General features: G+C 36.1%; 1 protein-coding gene across 1 annotated transcript; it reads left to right on the top strand.

The window, feature by feature from the left end:
• Positions 1–5,597: 5,597 nt before the first annotated feature.
• On the top strand, positions 5,598–6,062 carry LOC120122625 (glutaredoxin-C1-like). The gene has a single exon (XM_039141751.1). It carries the CDS (start codon positions 5,598–5,600, stop codon positions 5,985–5,987), a length of 390 nt encoding a protein of 129 aa, XP_038997682.1. The 3' UTR covers positions 5,988–6,062.
• Positions 6,063–12,588: the final 6,526 nt, after the last annotated feature.

The raw sequence follows: 12,588 nt of genomic DNA, 5'->3' as shown, positions 1-12,588 counted from the left end.
CAACTGGTAATCAATGCTTTTGGTTGTGAATTTTGTCAATTTTTTCCGAGGTTACTATTCATTACTATTCATGTGAATAGTGAATTTTGTGAATAGTGAAATTACCGGTGATACGAATTTGTCGACGGAGGTGTTCTAATACACGGTGGTTCGCAAGAATTGTCAGAAACGATCCAAACGAAGCCAGATTCGAGTGGGAGCGATGGCTGCAGACGAAGGGAATGTGAAAATTAAAAAGTTCGATGGTGCGGACTTTGGCTTTTGGAAGATGCATATTGAAGATTTTCTGTACTAGAAAAATCTATATCAACCTCTCTCTGGAAAGCAACCAGAGGGCATGAAGAATGAAGACTGGGATCTGCTCGACAGACAAGCCCTCGGAGTTATCCGACTGACGCTATCCCGCAATGTTGCTTTCAACATAGCAAAGGAAAAGACCACGGCGTGTATTATGGCGGCTCTCTCCAGTATTTATGAGAAGTCGTCGGCCTCAAACAAAGTGCACTTGATGAGGCGATTATTCAATTTGCAGAAGGCGGAAGGGGCATCAGTGGCTCAACACCTGAATGAACTCAATATAATCACAACTCAGTTGAGTTCAATGGAAATTGAATTCGATGATGAAGTTCGAGCTTTAATTCTCTTATCATCTCTACCAGACAGTTGGAATGTTACTGTTACGACAGTCAGCAGCTTGTTGGGAAACAACAAATTAAAATTCGACGATGTTCGGGATCTGGTATTGAGTGAAGAAATTCGACGAATAGAATCGGGTGAAGCATCAACCTCCTCAGCCTTGCATACAGAGTCCAGAGGGAGAACTTCAGAAAGAAATTCAAATCGTGGCAGATCAAAATCCAGAATGGGAAAAGCAATAACGGGAAAGAAAGATTTTACCTGTTATAACTGCGGCAAGAAGGGTCACTTTAAAAGAGATTGCCGAGCATTGAAGAAAAATACCGACGCACAGGATTCTGCCAACGTGACAGAGGAGACAGGTGATGTCATGATTCTAAGCGTCAACATTCCAATTAAATTATGGATCTTGGATTCAAGGGCATCTTTCAACTTCACCCCATGCCGAGAAATCATGGAGAACTATGTCAGTGGTGATTTTGGGAAGGTTCATCTAGCCGATGATAAAACCTTGAAGATCGTCGGAAAATGAGACATCCGATTGAAGCTGCCAAACCAGACCACCTGGAAGCTGACAGGAGTGAGACATATTCCTGGCCTTAAAAGAAATTTGATTTCTGTAGGACAGCTTGATATAGAAGGTTATAGTACAACATTTTCAAGCTGTGAATGGAAGATTACCAAAGGAGCACTCGTCATTGCTCGTGGTAAGAAGACTGTTACTCTCTATGTAACCTCAAATTTAGAGAATATCATTACAGTAGCATATGATAATGGAAAATCAAACTTGTGGCACCAAAGGCTTGGACATATGAGCGAGAAAGGGATGAAGACACTTTTGTCAAAAGGGAAGCTGCCGGATCTAAAGAATATAGATGTCGGACTATGCAAGGATTGCATCTTTGGCAAACAAAAGAAAGTTAGCTTTACAAAGATTGGCAAGACACCTAAGGCAGAAAGGTTAGAGTTGGTTCATACTGATGTATGTTGACCATCTCCAGTTTCATCTCTTACAGGCTCATTATATTATGTCACCTTCATCGATGATTCTACGAGAAAGGTGTGGGTTTATTTTCTGAAGAAGAAATCAGAAGTCTTTGATACCTTCAGAAAATTGAAGGCCATGGTGGAAAATGAGACTGGTTTGAAAGTCAAGCGGCTGAGGTCTGATAATGACAGAGAGTACAAAAATAGTAGATTCAGAGATTTCTGTGCAAACAATGAGATCAAGATGGAGACAACAATTCCCATGACACCGTAGTAGAATGGCGTAGCAGAGCGCATGAACAGAACTCTGAATGAACGTGCTAGAAGCATGAGGATACATGTCGGATTGCCCAAATTTCTATAGGCTGAAGCTTACCTGATCAACCGTGGGCCCTCAGTTTCTTTGGATGGTAGAATACCAGAGGAAGTTTGGAGGAAGAAAGAAATAAACCTTTCACACTTAAGAGTGTTTGGCTGTATTTCTTATGTACACATAGACTCTGCTGAAAGAAGTAAACTTGATGCTAAGTCCAACAAATGTGTCTTTGTTGGTTATGGCGGTGATGAGTTCGATTATCGGTTTTGGGACTATGAAAATCGGAAGATCATCAGAAGCAGAGACGTCATTTTCAATGAGAATGTGATGTACAAAGACAGGGCAACCATAGAATCAAGTAGCTCCAATACCAAAGCTGAAACAAAGGAATTTGCTGAGTTTGAGGAGATTTCTGGAAATGATGTTCAGATCAATCCTGAAGCAGTTCAAGAAGAACCAAGCACACCAGAACTGAGACGCTCCTCCAGAATTCCTAAACCAACCCAACGGTATTCTCCTTCTTTGCACTACTTGTTGCTGACTGACAATGGTGAACCAGATTGCTATGATGAAGAAATGCAAGTGAAGGATTCAGTCAAGTGGAAGTCTTTCATGAAAGATGAGATGGTCTCGCTTATGTCAAATCAGACATAGGAATTAGCTGAATTACCACCAGGCAAGAAAGCGCTCCACAACAAGTGGATTTACATGATCAAAGAAGAGCATGATGGGAGCAAACGCTACGAAGCAAGATTGGTTGTAAAACTGTCTACAGTCAGACTGGTGTTGAAAATTGTAGCTGCAGAAAATTTACATCTTGAGCAGTTAGATGTGAAGACAGTTTTCCTTAATGGTGATTTGGAGGAAAAAATCTATATGAGGCAGCCAGAAGGCTTCATAGAGGCAGGCAAGAAAAACCTGGTATGCAGATTGAAGAAGAGCTTGTATGGTTTAAAACAAGCTCCTAGACAGTGGTACAAGAAGTTCGATAACTTCATGGGTAGTAGTGGTTTTACCAGATGCCAAGCAGATCATTGTTGCTACATCAAGAAGTTCGACATCTTCATTATTTTATTGTTGTATGTTGATGACATGCTTGTTATAGGTTCAGACATGCAAGAGATTATAAACTTGAAGAGAAAATTGTCGAAGCAGTTTGCAATGAAATATCTGGGCGCTGCAAAGCAGATTCTAGGGATGAGGATTAAGAGAGACACAAAGTCGGGGACTTTGATGTTATCACAGGCTGAGTACATCAACAAAGTACTCTCCAGGTTCAACATGCAAGATGCTAAACCAGTAAGTACACCTTTAGGTGTTCATTTTAGTCTCTCCAAAGAACAGTCACCAAAGACGGAGGAAGAATGTGCACACATGGTGAATGTGTCGTATGCCTCAGCAATTGGAAGTCTGATGTATGCCATGGTTTGTACCAGACCAGATATTGCTCATGCAGTGGGAGCTGTTAGCAGGTACATGAATAATCCAGGCAAGGTACATTGAGAAGCAGTCAAATGGATCCTCAAATATCTGCGAGGTACCACAAACAAAGCACTTTGTTTCAATGGTGGAGATACGATATTGACAGGATATGTAGATGCTGACTTAGTCGGAAATGTTGACATCAGAAGAAGCACTACGGGGTATGTCTATACTCTAGGAGGTACTGCAGTGAGTTGGGTTTCTCAACTACAGAAGATAATTGCTCTCTCCACAACTGAAGCAGAATATGTCACTGTTACGAAAGCCAGCAAGGAGATGGTGTAGCTCCAAAGTTTCTTGGAAGAGTTAGGCAAGAAAACAATGTCTTGTACTGCAACAGTCAAAGTGCTATCAATCTAGCAAAGAATTCGTCTTTTCATTCCAGGACGAAGCACATACAATTGCGATATCATTTTATTTGGTCTCTTTTGGAAGATGAGATTTTGAAACTTGAAAAGATTAGCGGAGCTCAAAATCCGGTAGACATGTTGACAAAGACGGTGACCACGGACAAACTGAAGTTGTGTTCAGCTTTAGTTGGCATGCTAGAATAACAATACTATAAATTTTGCTGCATCGATCGAGGTGTAAGACATATTAAAATCAGTCTTCAAGTGGGAGATTGTTAAAAGTCCAAAGTTTGGCAACCAACTTTGAAAATAGTTTTCAAAGTTTGGTAAATGTTTCTCTGAAAATTGTTTTCAAAGTTTGGTAAATGTTTCTTTGAAAAATGATTTTTCAAAGTTTGGTAGATGTTTGTTGAAAAATTGTAATGGGATAATTATAATTAGTCACTGGACTTTAGGGTATTTATAAGATTAGTCCTTAAACTTCAACTATAAATACCCTAACCCATTTAGCTTTAAAATCATCCCAACATCTCAAATCATTTCTTTCTCCCATTACTAGAGAGTTTTCTTGTGAGTAGTGAGTGTTTTGTAAACACCTGTAAATTTTTTCTCTTAGTAAAAGATCTATAACAGTCCAGAGACGTAAGAAAAATTGGCTGAACTCCGTTATCAATTTCGGGTATTATTTTTCCGCTTTTATTTCGCATTCTTACTAATTTGGTTATAGGAAAATTACTCGTACTTAGTTTATTTCTCAACAGTAATAATTTATTTTATTGATTGTATTCATTCTTAAATTTAATTTGCGCATCCATTGTACAAAAATTTTATATTATTAATATATGTGTTCGTCCTCAAAAATATTTCTGAATTCATCGTTGTGTTCGATTCCGTCACGATACAACCGGTCAGTTTGTGTATACACATATAGATTCATATATAAGCAAAGGTTCTGCAGTGCTGCAGCAACAACTAGGTTGCCCTTGTTCCAATTGTTGAATATTTAAATAATCCCAAACCCCCATCATTTCTGTCAACATATCAAACGGCTATAATTATCTCATCAATACGATCATCTTCTCCAAGCTCTACTTACTTTTGACCATTTTGACTCCCTTTATAAGTAGCAGCAAAACCAGAGGGCATCAGCTAGATAATCTACTACTTTGAATGCTATGGCGTTTCAACTTTTCAATCTTTTTAAGCCTTTCTGCTATAGTAGTATAGCACATGCAGTGCAATATAATATTATTTCCTTGGCTTTTGGTACGTTTCTATCAGTGGATGGGGATTATGTTAACTTTATGAAACCAGAAAACATAAGCCTCATGTTTGAATTACTTTGTATATCATTAATTAAAGTGAATAGGAACACTTTGCTTACTAATATGGTACAGATCAAATTCTTACATATAGTTGAAGTTATCTTCGATATCAAAGATGCAAAACAGATAATATTGCTTATGAGTCCCACATGTAACAAATAACTGCAACACACGTCGAACATATTCATATTCTCAGCTGCATTTTAAGAGAAAGAAAAGGAAAATGAAAGAAACCGACCAAATCCAAGATAGACTACACCCTATATAGAATATCACAACCCTTGAGAATATTCACACTCCATCTCATCATCTCCTCTCACACTCACCTTTGTCATATTTAATTTTAATTATCATCTGATTCATTGTATTGACTGTGTATAAAATTATATCCGTATTTTGGATTATTTTTCTGTCTACAAATACCAACTAATCCAAAACCATCACGTATTCATCACTACCAAGCCAAAGCCAAAGCCAAAATCACAAATCTAAAGCTTTAAAATGCATTGCCAGACGACAGGTTCATGGGGATATTACATGCCGACCACCAGGACTAGTACTGTTGTTGTCGGGGACCCATTGGAGAGGATAGAGAGGTTGGCTTCGGAGAAAGCGGTGGTTATCTTCAGTGTTAGCAGCTGCTGCATGTGCCACGCCATTAAGAGGCTGTTTTGTGGCATGGGAGTTAACCCAACCGTGATTGAACTTGATGAAGAGCCGAGAGGGAGAGATATGGTGAAGGCTTTGATAAGGCTGCTGGGTACCTCTCCTGTTGTTCCTGTTGTTTTCATTGGTGGGAAGCTTGTGGGTGCAATGGACACGGTCATGGCTTCTCATATCAATGGCACTCTTGTCCCTTTACTCAACCAAGCTGTAGCTCTCTGGCTCTGATTTTCTTTAGCTTCCACCATTACGGTTTAGAAAGAAGGTATAGAAAAAGTATGGCAGAGGAAGAGGAGTAGAGTCACCTCCATTTGAGATACAACAATGACTTAAATGTCTTAGTTCCTAGGTTTGCTCTGTGTTTTTTTTTTTACTAATCTTGATTTCAAGACTGAAACATAATGGCTCCCTCCTTCGTAGGAATCGAAAGAAACTATTATATTTACATATATTTAGTGATTTCCAGAGTTTTCTCGCTTTAATTTTGCTCTTTATTAATCTACGGAAATGGAATGCTCAAGGGTTTAGAAGATTAGTGGCGGACTATGGACCTGCAACCGTGTTTCCTTTTGAGCTTATCCATGAAAATATCCAAGCAAAAGAAAAATGAATAGAAATTGAGAAAGGAGTGTTCCCCCCCCCCCCCCCACACACATGGAGTGGGGTGAGTGTTCTTTTTGTGAGTCAATTTGAGTACAATGATATCAAATTAGTTCAGTTGATGAATATTAAATTAAAATTTTGCTAATAATAATTGATTTCTAAGTTAGAACAAATAAACATAAATCTCTCTCTATATATAAATTAGTTTATATGTAATCTTTTTTATCTTAATGTTATATATCTTATTTTAAATTTAAAAAAATTAATTAAAGATTTTAGGATTTATTTTCGGAATTGAGGTATAGGTTTGTCTTTATTTGCTCAAGGATCATGTGAGGTATAGGTTTGTGTTTTCTTGCTTAGGGATCATGTGCCCTTGCGAGGTCAGGAAGATCGGAGAGAGAGAGGGCATAGTATGGCATTGAGAGTTACCAAATGGTAAGTGTAGGAATGGATCAAGAGAGGTAACAGTTAGGATAATATTCTTTAAAAAATTTAAATTATCATATATTTTAAATATTTTTAATTTTTTATTAATAATTTAATTTTGTTTTTGTAAAAGTTTTATAATTTTATCATACATAAAATTTTAAAAGATTTTGATTCATATCAAGTGGTCCCATAGAGGCATCTTTGGAACTTTAACAAGATAAGGCGTTGGTTATATTCAATTAGTATGCGTTTGGTTCACAAAATGTAAGATTACCAGTGGAAATAAAAGATTATCAGTGAATATAATTACTGTGAATGTTGTATTTTGTGTTTGGTTGGTTTAGCAAGAATGTAAGATTACCATGTTTGGTTAAAAGAATGAAAGATTATTGGAATGTATATTTTACCAAATTGTCCTAATTATATATTTGTTTTTTTAACAAGTTGGAAAATATTTATATATTTTCTTTAAAAATTTAAATTCATAAAATTTATATAATTTTTTTTACAAAATTGAAAATATAAAAATGTTTAATGAAAGGGTAAAATTTTATTTTAACTCCTGAACTTTATATAAAATTTTAATTATATACTTTTTTTTAAATCTAAAATAGTTTAAGGATAAATTTGTAATTTAACCTTAGTAGAAGCTTTATTATTCAATGACAGAAGAATGATATTTTTGGGGGGGAAATTAAGGGCATTTTAGTCCAAAACGCCGGTAATCCAACAATACCTAAGGGAATGGATAATGACATTTTCGGTAATATACCCAAAAAAATCCACTATTGGTAATTTTACATTACCAGGAATGAGATTCTCGGCCAATCAAACGGGAGAATGTGAATTCCTTTCCCATGAGTGAATTCATTTCCCATGAGAATCTCACATTTCCCGAACCAAACAAACCCTTATTGTAATAATAAGGAATGAAAGCATGGGCATCTTTGGCAATCCACTTGTAAATTAAGATTGAGGGAATGCAATGGGTATTATTGATCGCGTCATATATACACACAAGTAGAGTATCATCTCCGGTGTCGTTGAAGAATCAGTACAACCTTAAACAAAACTTAAAATTGTGTTCTGTACAACAAAAATAGATGTAGGAGTGCTTGATAGAACATAAAATAGGAAGGTAAAATTACAAAAAATAATCAGTGTTAATGGGCACATATTGGGACTAGGACCGTAAACGAGTCAGGTTGAGTTTAAGTATTATTGAGTTTGATTTAATTTGAAAAGTTTAAATCGGAGTTCGATTTGATTCGAATGTTCGCGAGCTTAAAATTGTCAAACGTGATCCGAACTCAAAATAAAAAACTGAAACTCAAAAAAACTTGAATTCAAAACAATCTCAGACTTAACTTGATTGAAATTCAAACTCAAGCTCGAATATAAACTTTAAGTATATGAAAATCTTAAATTGTATTTTTTATATAAAATAACAACATATAAATGTTAATATTATTAATAGGCAAAAGGGTCACTTCTGTCTCATGTAGTAGATTCAATTTATCATTTTCACACCTATCGTATTTTCGCATTAATTTAGCATTCGGAGTTGTTCAATTACATCATTTTATGTCATACCCCTCACTTAAAATTTTAAATTGAGGGTTTTAAGTTAGTGATTAAGGTTTAGGGTTTAGATGTTATAGAGTTATAGTTTAGGGTTATTAATTTAGGATTTTAAGTTAGAGGTAAGGTATAGAATGATGCAATTAAACAACTTTGAGGGCTAAATTAATACGAAAATATAATAGAGACGAAAATGATAAATTGGATCTACTATAGGGGCAAAAGTGACTCTTAACCCATATTAATAATATAATTAAAAAAATCAAATTACTCATAAACTTTTCAAATCAAATATCAAGTAACTCAATTCGAATCATTAATAATTTACATCAAGTTTAAATTTGAATCAAATTTATTCAATTTAAACATTGATTAAATTAAATTTAAATTATTTATAATTCCTTTCGTTTCATTTATAACCCTAATTAATACGTACGAAGTCATAACTCAGCCCAAACGCATGCTGATGGGCTATGACTCACAATATAATGTGTGTTAAAGATTTGCTTGAATTTTCATTCACATCCCACTATTTTACAAGTGTTAAATATTATTTTTTTAATTTAATAAAAACAATACGTTAAAGAAAAAATAAAATTAATAATGGTATTAAGTCATGTAATTCATTTATTTATTTTTATTGTCATAAAGTCTGCCTTAATTTTTGTAAAAAAGAGAGAGAAAAAAGTCAGGTGTTTGAAAGATATTAAAATGAAAGGCTACGCGCAGTTTGTCACTTTACTTTATTGGCGTGTTTAATTTTGGTCAAACTGACTGAAAAAGCACCGAATCCCCTACTTCCACTTTATCCTTGCCTTTTCCCATCGAACCAACCAAAATCTTCCACGTAAATTTTTCCACTCATAATTGTTGGACATATTAGGAGTACAAAAAAGATTGAAACAGATTATCATAACTTGGATAACACCGAAAAATCATCATTTAGAACTTTAATTACCTGACAGACACCCTTTCATCTTTGTTTACCGATCTAATATCTTTTGTAAGAAGACGCGTTCCATACATCGCGTCTTACTGTGATCTGACGTCACGTGGGGTAAGGCACTACCCATGAACCGTGCCTTATGCGATGCATGGGGCGCGCCTTCGGTTACGTACAGGTATAGCGCGGTGCATGAGTCACGCCTTCCTGCAATTATGACATGCACCAAAATGGAGCGGTACATGGGCCGCGCCTTGCATAATTGCATCCACATTTCTCAGGTTTAAAACATATCTTATCCGCTATAAATACCCCTTTCCTCCGTAAACTCTCTCACAACTCGCTCTCAACCAAGAAACTACTACAATACTCCTCTCAGCCAGTAAAAAACATCCGACAATCCTTTTATATTTGATTCAGAAGTTCGTTCGATCTTTCGTTATAAGGTAATTTTTTATAATATTTTTTTTATAATTATATATGATTATTTGAAAAAAATATTGTATTAATTGTTTTCAATTAATTTTTGTGGTTGTAAAATTGGAAAGCAGGAGCATACGTCTAAATATTTTTGCCGATACGCTAATAATATAAAATTATATTATTTAAATTATTTACGTTTATGTGTAAAATTATTTATGTTTATGTGTAAAAAATTTATTGTGTTATATTTTAATTCATATATTATTTATTTATTTAGGTTTGTTTCAGGTTTTTTTTGCATATATAATATTGTCGCACTTTTAAACTCTAAGAATGACACAAATTTCAGCTATTGTTTATTATGATGAAGAAATTCGAGAAGATGAAACCATCGTTATTTTCGTATCAAATCATTATGTTAAAATATCCTTCATGAAAAACATAGCTCCTGAGGAGCTGATAACAAAGATTTCAATAAAAGTTCATGTTGGAAGTACTAGAAGAATGTCGTCGCTGCAGTACATATTTCCAACATTATTGTTGCCATTAACTTATACAACATTCGAACTATCGAACAATGATGATGTTGAAACGATGGTTGATTCTCAAAGTAATTATTCAGACGCCGATACGGAGATGTATGCAAAGTTTGTTGACGTGTGTGCTATTCGAGGCCTGTCATTAAGCTCCCACTATGGGATAGCTGAACAAGTTGGCAGCCCGACTACAGTAATGTGTAATGATTTTAATGTCATAATGGGAAATCCGCATCATATTGCCGTCCCATCAACTTCAATGGGGAGACGTTCATTAGGAACTCTTTACGATCTGTACCGAGGTGTGTCCACGAACAATCCGTATGGCAACATCGCGTCCAGTTCAAGGGGAAGGCATTCATCTGCAAATTTCTTTGACCTTAATATGGAGATGCCCTCAACGCAACAATATGTGCAGTTTCCATTTGGCACGATGGATTCAAGCTCTAGGGGGAGACATTCGACTGCGAGCTTTTTCGATCTCAATGTTGATATGCCTTCTAGTTCAAGGGGAAGGCATGCAAGTAGTAGGTTCTTCGACCTAAATATGGAGAGCATGGAAGAACCATCATCTCCACCAGAAGAACCGCTTCGTGAGCCAGGTGCGGATGGTGCTGAGACTAGACTATTTATTCACCCATAATCACCGCAATTCAACTCCGATGGTGATGGTGATGTAGATGAAGTTCCCTCAAATGTGGCACAAACTGACCCTCTAGCATACATGTATGAAGCTGATTATAGTGCAATGTACGGGCCAAAATTTACGGATATGCCTAATCTCGGTGACTATAGATTTTATACATCAATAAATAATGGTGAGTTATCTTTAGGCATGGAGTTTTCAAGCAAAGAAGAAGCGACTATGGCTATAAAAAATTACAATATCTGTAATTCCCAGAGTCGCCCGCTCTACGACAGAAAAATATGTATGACATTGTGTCCGACGTGAAAACGGATGCAATTGGATGGTTCGCGTATCGAAGAGGAAGAGGAAAAACAATATATGAGAACTAACGTTATACAACGGTCCTCACACATGTTGTTATGAAGGGATCAACCAAGATCATCCCAACTTGGACTCTGAAGTTATCTGCCAAGCCATCATGCACATGGTAAAAGCAAGCTCACATATAACTATTGTTGTGTTGATTTCAGCTATACAATCGCACTATGAGTATTCCGTCTCATACAAAAAAAGCATGGAAGGTAAAACAGAATGCTATTAAAAAACTTCACGGTGAATGGGATGCATCTTACAACGAACTTCCAAGTTGGTTTAGGCTGGTGCGGAGGTTGAATCCTGGGATAATTGTGGACTTCGAAACCTCCCATGCATATCATAATGATCATGTTCTTCGCGATCGATGCCAATTCTACCAGTTTTTTGGACTTACCCACAGTGCATCAATGTTGTCAAATACTGCAAGCCTATGGTCCAGATCGACGGGACTTTCTTGTATGGAAAATACAAGCAAGTTTTACTATTGACAGTTGTCCAAGAAGGTAATCACAATATTCTTCTAGTTGCTTTTGCTCTTGTTGAGGAGAAGATATAGATTCTTGGCCTTTTTTGCTCCGAAACTTACGTTCACATGTTATCACGAGGGAAATATCTGTGTCAATTCAGATCGCGGAGCTGAGATCAAAGTAGCAATGAAGTCTTTGGGTCCATTGTGGCATCCACCCTTTGTCCAACATAGGTATTGTATCCGACACAATTATGCGAACTACCATGGAAGGTTCAAGAAGAATGATGAGCGCCAATTACTTATGCACATGAGTAAGCGAAACCACAATTTTTCTTTTGATCATTTTCATTTTTTAAAGAACCAAAGTTAGTAAGTTTTATATTTTATGATCAGGTTACGAACTACTACCTCAAACATTTGAATCCATGCTTCAAGATTTACGAGAGAATAACGAGGAACGATACGATTACATCAGGCTCATCGATAAAGAAATATGGACAAACGCATATGATGGTGGATATCGATATGGATACATGACGACCAACTTGGTTGAGGTAATCAATTCGACCTTAAAGGGTGCACGTCACTTACCTATAGCGGCTTTGGTAAAAACTACATAATTTGTTTGGGAGCATTTTTTTACGAGGAACAAGCTCAAACCTGGATGCAAGACGGTCATGTCTATCACCCTAGATTAGTTGCAGATATACAAAAAAAATTGTTGCATCAAATGGAATGTTTGTAACAAGTTTCTCTGTAACATCTTCAATGCTAGGTTAGTGGCTAAATTATAAAATTTCAGAATTTGGTGATTTAAAGTGGAATAGTTGAATAGTTTA

This window comes from Hibiscus syriacus, unplaced genomic scaffold (genome assembly GCF_006381635.1).
Source record: "Hibiscus syriacus cultivar Baekdansim isolate YM2019G1 unplaced genomic scaffold, ASM638163v2 tig00110387_pilon, whole genome shotgun sequence".
NCBI lineage: Eukaryota > Viridiplantae > Streptophyta > Magnoliopsida > Malvales > Malvaceae > Hibiscus > Hibiscus syriacus.
This window is presented reverse-complemented; position numbering and strand designations above follow the sequence as displayed.

What these genes read in the sequence shown, in the direction of transcription:
- LOC120122625 (XM_039141751.1), top strand. Translation starts at nt 5,598, where the DNA reads ATGCATTGCCAGACGACAGGTTCATGGGGATATTACATGCCGACCACC.